Below are 17,133 nucleotides of genomic sequence, written 5' to 3' on the forward strand. Positions count from 1 at the left end.
TTCAAGGGTGGCACAGTCGGGTTTTTTACAATCGGGATTGTCTTTTTTATATTAAACCCGATCATCTGAGATTGGGAGAAATCCGGTTAAATTGGTTCTAATTGCAGAACCGCACTTCGCCAACTTCTCAACGATGGGCTTCGTCCATTCCAAGCTAAGGAACTCACTGGCGCCCACGATTGTGGAGAAGCTCGTGTTCATCAAGACCAACCTGCCCGCCGCATTCTACGACTACCCCGTGCCCGACGGCCCCCCGAGTACGATAGCAGCACCGACGAGGAAGCAGCCTAAGCCTATCAGAGTTTCGCATTCATTAAACCAGGTTTTAATTCCCCGAAATCAGGTTTAATTGTTTTTTTTAAACCTGATGCCTGCCGCTGGAAAAATCGGGGTTTTTTCCACCCATGGCCAGATTAAGCTAGTGCAGGGCCTGTAGCATATGTTATAAAGGGGCCCTAAATAAATAAATCACAAATATTAAAACACACATGTTTAACTTGCATAGTAAAGTAATTGTATTTTTTAATTAGCTATACAGCCGGATAATACGACGAATCGATAACCTTAAACACCCAGTCGCTCATAATAAAAGTTGAAGGCGGTATAGTACTATAGTAATAGAGCAAGTGCAGAATCACTGAACCGGAATTGACAGCTTGAAAGCATTTAGCGAGGGCCCTTGAAAGTGCGGGGCCCGTAGCTGCTACATATATTGCTACTTTTGCTACTAGGATCATCCGGCACTGCGTCTCAAGATTGTGGCCCCCTCATAGCGGCAGCCGTCTTGGTCTTCAGTCATCCTCGATCCTAGGGGTTGGCCGCACCATGGGGGGCGATCTTTCACCACCGATTTCCGTCGTCTGCTATCCTCATCGTCTGTTCTAGCGCGAGCCTGCCTCGTCCGTGCTCTGATGTTATCCATCCGTGTCATGGTCGGTCTTCGTCGCGTGTGCCACGTGAAATGGCGATCCGCAGGCCACGAGGTTTCAAACGCCTGCTGCTGCTGCAGAGTGCGTCTCAACAAATCACGACGCAGCACGCGGGAGACGAGTCTCTTGCGGTGTTGTTCCTTGCGAATTTATTTCACGAGCGCCGCCTTTTTGTTCGGCTCTCCCGAGAGACCCTACGCGTGTCCAACGAAATCTTATCCAAAAATAATAATTATAATAATCGGCACACGATTCCATTCCGCCCCCACCTGTTTTGCTACGGCGCGCACGCACGCGCGCACACACGCACGCCTTGTTGTGGTGTCCCGCGTCTGATAAACACAACCTTATTTCCCACCGAAGCAACAACAACAAAAATCACACCAGCGTGCGCCGAATAATCGCCATGATAACCACAATCGCCAACACCCGCGCACATCGCTATTGCATTGTACCCCACGGTTCATCCGAATCACGGGAAGTTTCGTTAAATTGTAAAATTGCCATCGACGCGAAGACGACAATTGCGTCCTGGCTGCCTCATCGTCACAGTGAGCTGTTGCGTAGAGTCAATCGCCATCGTCTTGGAATTTTTCGTGAACGTTTTGCTCCTCTTGTTCCGAGATGTATTATAATAGTTACACTGAAGGGTTGCATTGGGAAACACCTTTTGCGGGTGACTATGGTAATGGAGAAGCCAACGATGAGCCTACGTCGTTATGATAAACACAGTATTTACCAAATGAGTGAGGTTATGAGCAGGAACCGGTAAACTATATTAAATGGTACATTGCATAGGGGGGAGGGGGGGTAGGTGGGGAGGTGGATGATGCGTGTCAAACAACCAGGAACATAAAACAACGAGAAAACCTCTTCCCTCTCGGTGACAGTATAAAATATCGTTATTATTTTGAATCAACCTAGTTATTCACGCACAAGTTCACTGAAGCAGCAACGGAAACTTGATTCATCTATTCCCCTTGGATACACGCCATGAACAAAAACCACGTGCTCTGCTTCAACATTAATCATTTGCATACAGCCAGTTTTCCCCTAGATATCGGAAAAGCCCTTCACGTCGTATTGACCAAACCCTTTGCACAGGTATTAGTGTATAGTGCACAGCACTCGAAGACTCAATTACTGACACACCATCTCGCGCGCAGAAAAGTCAATGCACACACCGCAATGTCTTGTATAGCACAGCGCTAACTGGTGTATTTTTGGCAGGTGTTGACCAAGGGAGGGCATTTTAAAGAATGTATTTAACTCCCGAAGAATGTCCTCCGGAGGGTCATTCTGAAACGGCGATCTCTTTGGAGCTGACAGGATAAGACCGAACAACTTTTGAGAACAACAATCGGTCTGGAAAGTCAAGTGGATGACGGACCAAAACACAATGTTCATTCATATCAATTTTGTATCAGACACACGGAATGGAGTTCACTTACAATTGGATTTCATATTTCATCCAATGGGTCACCACGCCTACTGGGGGGGTTCCGAATAGAAACTTGCGTCGTTTTTTTTTTTTGAAACGCTGACCAAACACAACGGTACGAAATTTTGGGCGGATCAGTCACCGCGCACGCTGGTCGGGTCATGAATATCTTCGATAGCGCCACGACCCGTCGTTGTTTAAGCGACCGTTGTGCATTCACAACGCTCTCCGTGGATATTTAAGCTTGATTTTCTTTTTTTTACGTCTCAATTCACAGCCATTTCTCCTATGCATTTGTCCTGCGGTTGTGCAATTTTAGTAAAAAAAAACACATTTAAAAAGAAATAAAACACAAGCAAACATCGGAGTACGCACATTTCGCCAAACCCCCAAAACGCAGAGGCAAGTGCAGCGAGCCGGGGCCGTGCAAGAGCCACACCCAGAAAGAGTCGCATCAACGGGATTAGAATTCGTGGCCAAGGTTTCGGGTGGAACAAGCAGCCGCTTGTTGTAAAGGTTCACAATAAGGCATAATAATCATATATTCTGTTGCCATAGAGCCTACACCACCACCTGCACGTCCACTGACAAGAGGGGAACGTTGTTAATCTTCAAATGACGAAGACTCGTCACCAACGAACATTAGAAGTCTCGTGGTGGGGGTGCAGAGCGTGCCCGTCGAGTGATGTACGCACGATTGACGCGAATCATTCCACAACAAAACCGATTTGTAAACGGCCACCGCGGTTGCACTTTTTTTTAACGTTATCCCGTTGATAAAACGTAGTCGTGTATTACCTAAAGTTTTCTATTAAGGCTTGAATCGTGGGCAAGTCCTCCCGACACACAGCATAGCTATTAACTTGTTCTGTGTATTAGAAATAATAAGAAACATATATGCAAGTCATAGTTTCTATGGGTTATTGGAAATAACTTATATCCTAGACTAGTGGACACCGAAATGGTTCATCATTAACGTTCCTTTATCGAATATGGTGAATATGCATATGGGTGGCATGTGGCACCACAAGATATCCTTTCTTGGTTTAGGATAAAGTGGCAACACGCTCATGAATGGGAATTTTAAACATCAGGCCACCAGTAGGCAATTGATGTCACAACAACAGCCAAGGCCGATCATCCAAATGCCTCGATGTTTAAACGACCGATTGGATTAAAACCTACCAATTAACGATCACATGACCAATTTACTCATAATGCGCCTGGTCGTCAGGTCCCTGAAGCTATGCGGAGATGAGCCTGGATGGTGGTGATGGATCATGGGCGACCACTCTGAACGGAGAGGCGCGCAAGGCTACAACAGACTGCTGGGCGGCACGGTGGGCATCAAATCCGTTGTTGTACTTCACTCCCCTGTTCCTACACCTGTGCTCCCGGACCTTCACAAGCCCTCTCTGACCTAGCGAGGTATGTTAAAAAATAACCCCCAACGACCAGCACGTCGTGGGGACGCCTTGATCCAGCAGTGGAATAACAAAGGGCGCCGCTGTACCACGTACACTGTGTGAATGAACAAGTACCATAATGAAAGGTGACCTGTAACTGAACTAAGGGTACACAATGGTTACGCCTGCCAAATGTGAATGCAGGTGAAGATCCCAACACGTGACACCTCCGCAATGAACAACAACAACCCCCATTGGGTCGGGATCATTTATGCCGATACACCCTCACGTTGTGTCCAGTCACCGGAAGCGGTGGTTCCATCTGCTGCTGGCAGCCACCAAAGGGAAGGGGCATTTGCTTCCCCCAATCGAACGAGGCATCACCAGCTCCCCGGTTGCGAACTTTGCCAAGTGCACCGCGCGCACGTGGCGGTGTGGGCAAGAACACCCAGGGCCCCGATTCTCACGTCCGGCGATTCACTCGGGGGAGCTTTTGCAGTTTCACCTTTCAACCGCGGACGAAACAAGTCGCCGGCGTATGTCCGTGTAAGCGCTGTTCGTGAACAGCGTTTGGCAAAAAAAACACCCCCCCCCCTCACCCCAGATTTAAGAGAAAGGGATAGGAAAAGATGTAGTAAAAATCGAATGAGAAATTAAAACAAATCAAAGCACCTTTTATAGTGAGCAGGTCATTTTTGCCGGCACCTGCTGGCTTACGATTTACGGCTTCAAGTGCAGTGCCGTGGGCGTGATTTTACTCCCGGATCATGCTGACCATCGCGCTCCTCAATATCTTGTGCTCCCGTAGGCTCTCTTGAGACACCCTTAAGATGTCCAGCTATGTACGCTTGGGGTGGTGATTTTATTATTTTTGTACCAGTACAAGGACGGTGACGGTGATGATTGAGGGCCGGGCGAATTGTGGGGGAGGTAGCTGCAGCTGCTTGGCGGCAGGGAGTGTCAGGATGACAAAGCCTCCGTACACACTGGGGGCTTCACAGAGCAAAGCGCCTCCCCCGATGCCCATCCGCTTGCAAGCTATTGTACACAAGTCAACACCACTCCGGAAGTTTACAATGTCCCCCTGCGATTTACACCATTCTCATTCATCCTTTTTGTAAAATAGTAATTTAAAAAAAATTGTCCCCAGGTACAGAAACACTTCCTTTGCCACGTGTGTGTGTGTGTGCGCTAATTCTATTTGTCAACTTACGGTGCATTACGGTTAATGCTAATTAAACATGGAATTACACGGCTATATTACAGGGCAACCATCTTTGGTTGCTGCATCTCATCCCTCAGTAAACTCGTGAGAGAATCCTTGATGCTTCAAAATTACAAGATGTTGCTCGAATTTCTCTCACGCTACGCATTTTTTCTTTCATGATTGTGATAAAACAGTCTCTATATTTGATTAATTCTATTGTTTTCTTCCGCGCACAAATTACATGGATATTTAAAGGGTATATATATTTATATTGTATAATTTGTTATTCTCCAAAGTGGATTTTAGTTTTCCTGAACATTGCCAAAACAGATTTCTTTAAGATGTAGAGCATTTAAATTAAGTGTTTTTTTTTGTTGCTGTTAAAGCTTTCAATGCAAACACATTTGATTTTTTTTTTAAATGAATGCGATACACTTTTGCCAACATTAAAGAAACAAAAGAAAAGAAATCAAGGAAAAAAAAGCAAACGGAAGATCCGGAGAAGCGTGTTTTGACGCACACTGTGGCCAGCACGACAACACGTGCTTTGCGCGAGTGTAAAATACCGCACGGCCCACATCGTCACGCGAACTGGATAACGACCGATGGCGTCTGTTCCCTGTTGCAGGGCGTTAAGTGTTGCGTGCCGCGGACGTTGCCCTTGTGTTGCCACTGCCGCCCTCTGCACCCCACAGTCCCGAGCGAGGGGGGGGAGGGGGAGGTCTCAGAAAATGTCCTGGTTAATCTTCCACTCCTGCTTCTCCTTGGTCTCCCAGTAGCCTCCGCGGTAAATGCAGCTCACTTCCCGCGTAAAGGGGTCCTCCTTGCGCTCAAACCACATGGGCCGGTAGGACTCGTGCTTGCGGCCTGCTTCCCGTTGGGCGTAGAACAAGGAAAGGGGGGGGGGGGGGGGACAGCAGATGCACAACGCACGCGAGATATTTTAACGACCGCTGCTCACAGCGCTAGCTACATTTATTATAACACGGCGGTAACACAGCAGTAACACAGGGGTAACACAGGGGTAACACAGCAGTAAGACAGAGATAACACAGTGGTAATGCAGGGGTAACACAGCAGTAACGCAGCGGCAATACAGCGGCAAGACACCACTAACACAGCATTATGTCAGCAGCAACAAAGCGAAAACACAGCAGCAACAGAGTGGTAATACAGCAGTGAAAACAGCAGCATCACAGCGGTAACACAGTGATAACACAGCAGAAACACAGCAGTACACTCAGCAGTAACACAGTGGTAAGAGCGGCAACACAGCAGTAAACACAGCGGTAAAACACAGCAGTAAACACAGCAGCAACACAGCAGTAAACACAGCGGTAAAACACAGCGGCAACACAGCAGTAAACACAGCAGCAACACAGCAGTAAACACAGCGGCAACACAGTGGCAACACAGCGGTAAAACACAGCGGCAACACAGCTGTAAAACACAGCTGTAAAACACAGCGGCAACACAGCGGCAACACAGCAGTACACACAGCAACAACACAGCAAAAACACAGCAGCAACACAGCGGCAACACACAGCGGTAACACACAGCAACAACACAGCTGTAAAACACAGCTGTAAAACACAGCTGTAAAACACAGCGGCAACACAGCGGCAACACAGCAGTACACACAGCAGTACACACAGCAAAAACACAGCAGCAACATAGCGGCAACACAGCAGTACACACAGTGGTAAAACACAGCGGCAACACGTAGCGGCAACACAGCAGCAACAACACGTACCCTCCTCGGCGGCGCTGGCGAGCTCGGCCTCGCGCCGGCGCCGCACCAGACGCTGCTTCTCCTCCAGACGCTGCTTCTCGGCGTTGGCCTCGTCCCACTTGCCGTTCTCCATTAGCCGCTGGTCGGGGCGCAGGCGGCTGTCCGTGGGCGCCACTCCCTCCTCCGTCTCGTTGAGCGTGAGCGCAAGGTCCGTGAAGTAGTACATGTTATCGGAGTTCTCCCTGCGCAAAGCCATCGGCACAGGGCGCGAGACGAAGCGTGTCACCGTCGGTTTGCCGACAGCGGCGATAATTATTCATCCGGTTATCCCGCACAGCTATTACTTAAAACTATACTCTTTGGATTTTTCGGTAAAGTCACGTAGGTGGAAAAATAAAAGAAATAATAATATATCACGACGTTTCCATCGCAACACAAGCGGTCCGTCCGCAGGCGGAAAAAAATTATCCAGCTGGATTTTTTTTTATTTTACCGAAAGAACCAAAGAGTATGAATTCCTGCAGTCACGAAAGCTTCAAATCAAGATTAAATACTTAAAACTGCATTTTTTATTTTGCCAGGCAAGGCGCACTGAAGCTACGCAACTCTTTTTCAGAAGTCCTCAACAGTGGTTTATCATCGCAGGGAAATGTATGGCAGCCAAAATACTCTGAACACACGTAGAGAAAAAACATCCACGCTCACTCGGCACAAGCTCCGTGAATTGGTACGTGTCTTCCGTGTGCTCCCTGCCGAGAGCCATCAGCGACAACGGTGCCATGAAATGTTTCACCGTTGGTTTGCACGTATTGATTGTTAACACCGACGCCATCCGGGAATGCCCTTGCTAAGCCTCAGGGCTCTTGTTCAGGAGGGTCCTGTGAATTTGGATGTTTGGTCAATTTGATTTGACGGAGTGTTTTATGAACGGGAGGATACGGGAGCACCGTAAGAAAACAAAGACAAAGATCCCCCCGCATAGCCTTAACAGACTGTTGGGGCAAGTGTGTGTGTGTGTAAGAAATACCGACACACACACACGCACGAGGGGATTGTTTTTTTTAAAAGGGTCCACACGGACCGCTTTATAAACCCACATGCTCCACCGCCACCTCCAGGGCACCTTGCAGCCCCCGGCAGGCTTGTCAGTTGCGCAAATCTGAGCGATCAGTCAACGCTCGCCTCCCAACAGCTGGATTGCAAGCGCGAGCCACCGCTAGCGCGGAAAAGCCAGTTAAGCACGAGCCCCGGCCAACGGTGCAAAAGCAGGCGGACAGGTACGCGGACGTACGGCAGTGGGTATCTCTTCCAAAGGTGCTTGGCGGGCTGTGTCTGGTAGACAGTCTTCTGCCGCCCCTCACTGCCACTGCTTCCTTTGCTGCTCTGCACAATTTTGGCGTACTCCATCTTCTCGTCCCACGTCCCCGACAAGATGTAGTGCGCATTTCCCTCCGCGTCCATTACCACGCCGGATACCTGCACGGCACAGGAGAGAGGGGGGGGGGGGAGGGGAACGGTACAGGGCAGTGTGGAGGCGACGTGTGGGGCAGCTGGGGGCGTAGAATTATAATCCTCCTCTCTCGACACCCGTCTCGGGTAACCCGCTCCATTGGGCTCACGCTCGGCAGCGAGCGCGGGGGGTGCTGTGTTCTGCGCCCAGGCGATGAACACTCTGGCATGTTCCTGCCGAATTATTTAGCGTGTTGGCAAGTGACCGTATAAAAAAAGAACACGCGACACTCCGATGGGACGCGCGCACTGAAACGGGGAGGTTGCTGTCGCAGCTCCCTCCCGCTCAGGGTGCAAGGTCCGGGTCGTGCGTCGCAATGCGGCTGGTGCGGTTCGCCCCCGCTCCGTTTCGGCCTCGGAGTCGACACGATCTTGGGATGCTGCCGAATCTTTGCTCGCCAAAACCGCGGCACTTAAAGCGAGTCGGTGAATTTCAGGGAAGCCTGAAATAATACTTGGCGCCCAATGTAACCAAATACCACCGCAAGGGGGCGCTGCAGCACAGACTTGGAAATTCAGCTCTGGGCAGGTCACTGCCACCCACTAACAGACTAGTTGATGAGGGAATTGCACCAAGCGGAAAGAACAGGTCTGTAAGGATATTTGACTCCCTTATAATATTAGGGGTCGCATTAAGAGAACGGTTGCAAAGAGATATCAGATTTGGATGATCGGTTCTATTACCCGCTGAGATCTTGCTTCAATTCATCGCTTCCACTTAGGAGTGCAATGTCCCAAAATGTTTTCTCAATTACCTTAACGAGCACTCATGTGAAACGTTGTTTCATCGGGGGAGGCGGGGGGGGGGTGGTGAACCTAACCCTCTGGTCATCTCACCTTGCGGGGAATGTCACGTGAGAAGTAGCTGTAAGCGATGAACTTGAGCTGGCATTTGTCTCCTGTGTGGTGATTAACGATGTCAATATCTCCCGACTGCAAACAGCACATGGCAGACGGTGCACACGTTCCGTCCAGAGGAGCAAACCAAAATGCGAATCTTCACAAAACGTTGATGGACATGGCTTCATCAAAAACAAGCAAAATGCAGTAGATCCCCAAGGGCCAACACTGTGTTGATGTCCAGCTGCTTTACTTTTTTCTTTCTCCAGCCTGAAGTCACGAAATTAAATTGACGATTCGATGCCAGAGGTCGCAACCGGGTACCCGATACCCGTACCCTACCCGATACCCGGCTACCCTGCCGGGTACGGGTACCCGTTTGCGACCCTGGTGCGGCCGGGTACGGGTACGGGTAAGGAATCAAAACCCGTTTGCGACCTCTGTTCGATGCTCAATTTAAACAAATATTAAGCCCTCCGATGTGTTGTCGGGTGACACCGCTCGTCGTCCTGCACAATGTCCGTCGTTTCTCTCTCGGAGTCGGCAGACTCCAGCAACTGAATTCGGTTCTTCAAGAAGTTCCAGAAAATCCATGAGAGATCGATACGGCACAACTGGGAATATCTAAGTGAGGATATGAAGCCGTTATGCTATGGAGACTGACTACTACTCGTGTCAATTATCGAAAGGCAATGTACTGCAAAGCAGTGACGAATATTGTCTATCCCAAGGGGTTTGAGGTCGGTATGCCAATACCAAGGCAAAACTAAAAAAGGGAAAAATATATATAAATATTAAGGGCTCATGTGATAATATATTGTGAATGTAAAACTAAAAATGTAAGCGCTTTTACAAAACCATAAAATGTTAAGGTCACCGACTTAAATTGTAAAAAAAAAAGAGTGTGATTTTTCCATTGGAGGTATTTAATGAGATTCATGAAGTGTGCGTCAATAGCAAGGGAGAGTGTGCTTCTGTATCGCTCAGCCTCGTTTTCCTAGTCCGTGACGTAAGAAGAGTGACTTTTGAAAGAAAATTATGTAAATGTCTTGAGTTGTTTCACCATATTTCATTCTATCTTTCAGACCACCCCAAGTGAATGTGAGCAGCCCTCGTCAATCGTAAAGGGAAATTCCATCGTGTCGTCCAATATGTATTTCTATAAAAAAGAATAAACTACATAAGTGTTCAGTGTTATTATTGACCAAGCAATCAACACTGTCCCCTTCCTACAACCGAAAGCACACTCTTCAGTAAAGGCAAACAAAACCGATCCAACCACTCTCTCTCTCGCTTGTCAACACTGTTAGCTAAGCGAGTGTGACGAGACTCGTGGGACAGCCAAAGGGTCACCTGGTCGATCCAGAGCCGTCCCACAATGATGTTGTGAACGGTGGTCGTGACCTTCTTCCACGTGTAGTGGTTCCCCGATGAGGGGAACTCGCAGTGGATGGTTCCTACGTCACGTGCAGTGGGAGCAATCAAAAGAACGCACGAGTGAATACAGCAGCAGCGCTATTCTCTTTAACGTTTGCACGAACGGGCGTGATAGTTTCAAATCGGGTTTAATCGGTGCTTTTGACTTTTCAACCACAACACTCAAACTCAACGCACTCATCGATAACATTGCCCTAAAAAAATAACAAATCTCGGTAACGGGTGACACTTTGGCCAATGGCCATTCTTAACAACAGAGAAATGGTCTCTAATCGTAAATATAAGATTTATCTGCTATCAATCTGCTATGAGAGACGACCTATCCACTGTGAATCAGGGTCATGAGGCCAAAAACATGTTCCAGGTGTTCACCAACAAACGCTCCATGCTTCTCAGTTTTTTTTGGCACACACTTAAAACATTAATTGATACTGTTTCGGAGCTCTAAGGCAGAATGTGACAATTCATAAGTGTTATTCGGTAAGCATTTACCATAGCAATGAAGATATTTGCAGGCATTCACAATTTGTTACAACAATCAATGCCATGAAACCAAAGGTATTATTCAACCCACGATCAGTGCACGTTTGCACTCATAATTTGGGTTTAGGGTTTTGGTTAACCAAAATTAGGCTTAAGGTCATACAGGAAAAATCTTTAACGGATCACTGCATGAACTAACCCAAATAAATGCATCTTAACTTCAGTCAATGCATGGAAACTGTTGGTCGTGCCAAGGTACTCTTAAGATGTTTAACTATGCCAGTTCTACAGGAGGCTCCCGCTACTTTTTGTCCCCATTATCGCTTATTTTCCTCCTCGCTATATAATAATAATAATAATCGCCGGTCCCGCTCGCAATCCCCACGTGTGTGTGGGGGCAGTGAGCCCCGGTTCTCTTCCCCGTCTGAGGACCCAGGAGTACTGAGGCCGGGCCTCGGGTCCGCAGAGTTTTTGCATTACCCCCACCCCCTCGTTGCGGGTCTGCGCCTTGCACTGGACCCTTGTTATGCTGAAGAAAGAAAGAAAAAAAATTAACCCGTAAAAACAAAGTTTTTCACTATAAATCCTTTATATGCGTGGCGGCTAGAGTCCCCTCGTCCTCTGGCTTGAGATGGCTGCCACCTATGGGTCAGATGATTGCATTGCACCATTAAGCAATTGGTAATTAAATATAATATTTTTGTCCTAAAAAGTGTAAAATTTAGGAATTTTTTTTCACGAACATTAATTGTCACGCACAACGAGTCTGTGTGGAAAATGTCAGCTCGATTGGATCACGGGAAGTGGGTTAAAAAACGACCGAAAGATTTGCACGGTCCTAAGCAAGCAAGCAAGCGAACTTAATATAAAGGATTTAAAAAGCGATGCACGGGAACGCGCTACGGCGACGACGTACCGAGCGGGATGATGGACAGGTATTTCCCACGAAATTTACTGGAGACCGTGATCTCTTGCCACAGGCGCCAGCCACGTCGCGAATCCACATGATGCGCCGCTGCTGGTGGGTGATGGCTCACCTACAAACAACAAGCATGTGGTGCATGCAATACATTTAACAAGAATGTCTTAACATAATCCGTGTCTTAATACGGAGACATTTCTGAACTACACAGCCGTTTGAACAAGAACTCTGCTAAATTAGAGTAAGCTTAAAACGTAGGTTTTCTCAGCCAATACAATGACCTGTGTTTGGGTTAGGCCACGCAAGAATTCACAGCCATGATTCGATGTACGCACCTCTTGCAAAACCACTACGTGGCCTAACCCAAAAACAAATATCGACCAAAACTGCAATACAATGAAACTTATGTTTTGGCCATGGCTTATAACCGTAAGTAGGTGTGAAATGAAGAATCGATTCCGCTATTAAAATCTATTGCTATTACTCATGATACAGGCATGCGAGAATCGATTATTCTTTTCGATTTAAAGCTTTCGTGACTGCAGGGATTCATCTTCTTGGTTCTTTCGGTAAAGTCACGTAGAAGGGAAGTAATAAAATAATAAAAATAAAACACAATAAAATAATTCTCATGACGTTTCGGCCACAACGCAAGCATTCAGACTCTGTCGCCTCAACGGACCTGGTTTTCGCCTGAGGACGGCTGCTTGCGTTGTGGCCGAAACGTCGTGAGAATTATTTTATTGTGTCTTATTTATATTATTTTATTACTTCCCTTCTACGTGACTTTACCGAAAGAACCAAGAAGATGAATCGATTATTCATTATACGTGTCAATTACATGCAAGGCACAAGGAAGTTTCTAATTTAGGCTAACATAGTTAAAAAGTACAAATGTGACAGAAAATGATAAACAACACAGACGAGATGATAAAGACGAGAGACGGCACAGTGAAAATTACACGAAAAAATTGATTCTCTCAAGTCAATTGCAACCCCAAATCATGACAATTTATGGCATTGCTGGGACAAAGTTAATCATTGCAATTTTAATCAAAAGGCCTGGCAACCAGAATTCCAGGCGGCCGGAGTGAGGCAGAGACCGAGTGAGCAGGTGCTCCCACGTTATCTCAAGACTCCGTGGATTTCATTAACATACATGGGATTACAAAACTGCATCATTGTGCTGAATGGAGCCGGTGAGGAATGACCCTCCAGTGAGGAGCTCGCATCTGGCTCCAATTCCAAATGGCTTACACGGCGGAGCCTAAACAGACTTAGAGTGGGGGTTTCGGCAGATGCAACTCTCTCATGAAAATCACGAGGGGGGGGGGGGGGGGCCTTCTGCACAATCGACCAATGTGCTTGTCAGGAGAAGCAAACCACGTGGATCATCTCCTGAGGTGCTCTGCAGCAGCACCACAGTGCGCTCCCCTCAAGAGTTGGCAATGCCAACATCAGAAGCGGTGGCCTGTGCAGAATATTTGGGGAGAAGAGACCCATGTAGGTTGGACAGGAGACACACGACGACGAAGATCCTTTGCACATCTCTCAGTGGCCAGCTGTGGGCTGGCACAAGGTACCACGGTGACTTCAAACCGCGACGTCTGCCGAGTGGTGGCGGGCACAGCGCGAATACCGATGTGGCGTTTGACTAGAAAACGCCGCATGCCAACGTCGTTGTTTTGTGATAGATGGACACACGCTTAAAAGACCGAATTTTGGCACAAACAGAAAAAAAAACGACAAAGTTGCGCGTGATGAAAGCGCGAATGATAGCAGCAGCTACAGCGTGCAGTGAACCAAGGGAATGTCAACACTATCAGAAACTAGACAGGAAGGTATGAAGCTTGGCTTGAATTCAAACATTAACGGCCACTCAACGCTGTACACTAGAGTTCAGATAAAAGCATGCCCTTGGGCGCAATACAAGGTGTGCTTATATCCAAAGTGTGCTTTGTATCAGTATTTGCCTTCCATCACCAGCCACCGGTGCAATGCAGGGATGCGTTGCTTACACCATAACCGAACTGTGCTTATACGAGGCATTCTTAAGTCCAGTATTGACTGCATTTTCATTCCTTGGAGATATTATTTGAGCAGCATAATTTCAAAAGCTAAGGGTCACTTAAAATCTAAAATGCTAGCACCATAAAGCAAGAACCGCTTGTGACACTGGCAATACTATGGGTGTGCACAGCCAAGAACTAAAACTCAACTATTTTTTATTTTATCAGGTGAGGTCCACTGAGCTATATAGCTCTTTTTCAGAAGCGTCCTGGCCACAAATGATAACTCAACAGAGTGGCTCATCATATGGAAATTTATAACAGCCACATAGTCTAAATTTGGAGGCACAAAAAAAACGGAGGAGCCGGAGAAAATTCCACACGATCACGGGGAGAGAAACATGCAAATTCCAAATCTATAGGCGTTATTAGTCGGGATCGACCCCAAAACCTCCTATATACCAAGCGAGGGAGTTAACATCTTGCCGCCATGGCACTGCGGTGGCGAGGTGGATGGCTCCTGGCGTGACCGAGTCCTGGCTATGACGACGACGACAATGACGACGGTGGGACTCGGCTCCCCGGCAAGGCGGCACACACACACACACACCTGCTCGCAGATGGAGCGGTAACCGCACTCCTCCAGGCGGTCCAACTCAAACGTCTCGCCCAGGAGCGGGTTGAAGGGCTTGCCGGTACGGTACACGGTGGTGGAGTACGACGACACGGAGAAGGCCGCAACGTAGCACAGCTGCTCCAGCGAGCTCTCGCACTTGGCCGCCTTGTCCAGGAGGTCGAAGTACTCCAGGTCCTCCGTCAAGCGCTGCAGCATTGACAGCGGCTCGTTGAAGTTCACCTGTGAACGGACGCCATTTTACGTGGGGATTCGTCGATTGCATGTGGTTGAATATTGCTCACGACGAGGAGCGTTGCCCCTTTACTCCATTGTACAATTAACTTTGTTGGTGGCATGGGGCAAACCGGTATACAGAAGTAACTCGTGTCTTCAAGTAGACAAGAAAAAGATCCCCCCGTATAGCCTTAACAGACTTTGGGGGATAGAACAGTTCGCAAGTAGGCCGGCATGACGCATAAGGGGGCGAGTGGCCAGCACCACGCCCGGCCGCCTTTGTCTCCCGAGTGGCAATTTTTACACATCGCAGAAAGTACTCATTTGAGGCCGAGTCTACCTAGGGGAGGCCCAAGATTGCTTCGGAGGCCCCAAGATTGCTTCGGATAATCGTCACCTACCACACCCTCTGTCTATGAGGCAAGTGGAATAAAGTGTGGGTATTTCCACCTCTTTCAAAACATCGGGGCCAGTGTTAAAGCACCAGTCAAAATCCTCTACAGACAGACGTGTTGTCGAGAGCTGCCTTCTACCAACAGTAGCCCTGAGCAACAAATGGCAGGCAATGCACCTTCACCCTTTTATTATCTTCTTGGTTCTTTCGGTAAAGTCACGTAGAAGGGAAATAATAAAATAATAAAAATAAAACAAGAAAATACTATTTGTATTTTTTTTATTTTATTATTTCCTTTCTACGTGACTTTACCGAAAGAACCAAGAAGATGAATCCCTACAGTCACGAAACCTTTTAATCACCCTAAAAATACACATCTGCACACAGAAGCTCGCACACGAACGCACGCATGTATCCATACGCGTTAAGGACGAGCGCACACCGCGACATTGAAGCCGCTTCCGTACACTGCTTTAGGTACCGGCATGGGGATCTTGGAGAGGTCCTTGCCGATGCAGTTTTTCATGATGCTCCAGAGGTTGAGGCTGTAGTTCGGCTTGTCGGGGATGCGGGCCCGCCGCTGTTTTTTGACGACCATCTCTTGACCCAGTGAGCTCGAGCTACTGGCATGCTTCTAGAGCGCGGAACACAAGCGTCACCCAAACACAAAGATTCCCCTTTAACAGACTGTCAGCGAGCACTTATGAAGGGCGGCACAGCACACGAGGGGGTGGGTGGCCAACACCACGCCCGGCCGCCTTCGCCGCCCCAGTGGCGATGTTTACACACGAAACCAGGTAATCATTTGAGGCTGAGTCGACCTAGGGGAGACCCAGGACCCGTTCAGATAATCGTCACTGGCGTTGGCTGTGAGCGGGAATCCAACTCGGGTCTCTGGGTTGATAGCGCAGCGTGCTAACCGTTACGCTACTGCTCCCCACACAAACACACATACACGCACGTGCCTGCATTATGGGGCGCCATGCCTGCCTAGGAATCAGAATCGTTATTTATCCTGGAAAAATCCGATGTGCTATGAAGCTCTTTTTTTTACAAATGTCCAGTAGGGGTGGGTCAGAATGTGTCACTTGCAATTTATAACTCTTTTCACGAAAAGTGACAATGAAACTTAATGGGAATTTGGAACTACTGTGTGGGACAGATCCTCACTACTACTACTATTATCACACGCACGACATACAACACATGTCGCAGAGCATCTAACTGTTGGAATAAAGTTCAATGTCAAGGTTTGGTTTCCATCGTGCAGAGAGGAAAATTAAAGCCGGTCAGGTTTTCTAAAATACTGCCATGTAACGAGTGCAGTTGAATATGATCCACAAATACATTTATTTTCATTGGGGACCGAATGGGCAAGTATTTCTCGCTATTATTAGGATTTAGGTCCGTCTTGTTAGGAAAGCTGTGATTGTCATTATCGCCAACCAAAAAGTGTTAATTGCAAGCAAACAGCTGATAATGAGGTGCTAGTTTTTTGGAACACTTAACCGGGGCGAAAAAAACAAAAAAACGCACATCCACGTTATCTAACGTTCAACAGGCGAAACCAGAACTCAACAGTAACGGAGAGAATCTACTACGATTATAACTACTTTATTTTCCAAAAAACACACGTGGCCCTAAGTTTATACAATAGACATATTGATCATTTATGAACGTCAATCAAAGAAGTTGACTGACATTCATTCTGGAGTGCAGCGTCATGCGCTCGTACTCACCAAGTCCTCTGAGTTCCAGTCCTCCAGGTGACCGCTGGCACTCGCTCCGCTGACGTTGCTACCCGAACGTCTGTGCCAAACAACACAAAACACAAACGGCGCACGGGAACCTCACTGGATTACATTCTTCCCACCCCCCCCACTCACACTACCCGGAGTTTTGGGTGAAGTGCACCTCGGTAAAACGGGTGAACGTGCGGCAGAGAGAGCATGCGTGTGTGTGTGTATGTGTATG

The 17,133-nt window shown here is 47.8% G+C and overlaps 1 protein-coding gene across 1 annotated transcript in view; it reads right to left on the reverse strand.

Moving 5' to 3' along the window:
- Nucleotides 1–1,061: 1,061 nt before the first annotated feature.
- The window catches only part of LOC144719436 (oxysterol-binding protein 1-like), a 73,695-nt gene continuing 57,623 nt past the window's right edge, over nt 1,062–17,133 (reverse strand). Inside the window, exons 6-14 of the mRNA XM_078595342.1 lie at nt 16,899–16,968; nt 15,641–15,793; nt 14,526–14,771; nt 11,901–12,021; nt 10,418–10,521; nt 9,062–9,157; nt 8,007–8,191; nt 6,737–6,957; nt 1,062–5,850 (exon numbers count right to left, since the gene is read on the reverse strand). Of these exons, the coding sequence (XP_078451468.1) occupies nt 5,708–5,850; nt 6,737–6,957; nt 8,007–8,191; nt 9,062–9,157; nt 10,418–10,521; nt 11,901–12,021; nt 14,526–14,771; nt 15,641–15,793; nt 16,899–16,968 (1,339 nt within the window). The 3' untranslated portion in view covers nt 1,062–5,707. The remainder of the gene's footprint in view (nt 5,851–6,736; nt 6,958–8,006; nt 8,192–9,061; nt 9,158–10,417; nt 10,522–11,900; nt 12,022–14,525; nt 14,772–15,640; nt 15,794–16,898; nt 16,969–17,133) is intronic.

The sequence above is a fragment of the Lampetra planeri genome, chromosome 6 (genome assembly GCF_965212315.1).
Source record: "Lampetra planeri chromosome 6, kcLamPlan1.2.h2, whole genome shotgun sequence".
Classification (NCBI taxonomy): Eukaryota; Metazoa; Chordata; class Hyperoartia; order Petromyzontiformes; family Petromyzontidae; genus Lampetra; species Lampetra planeri.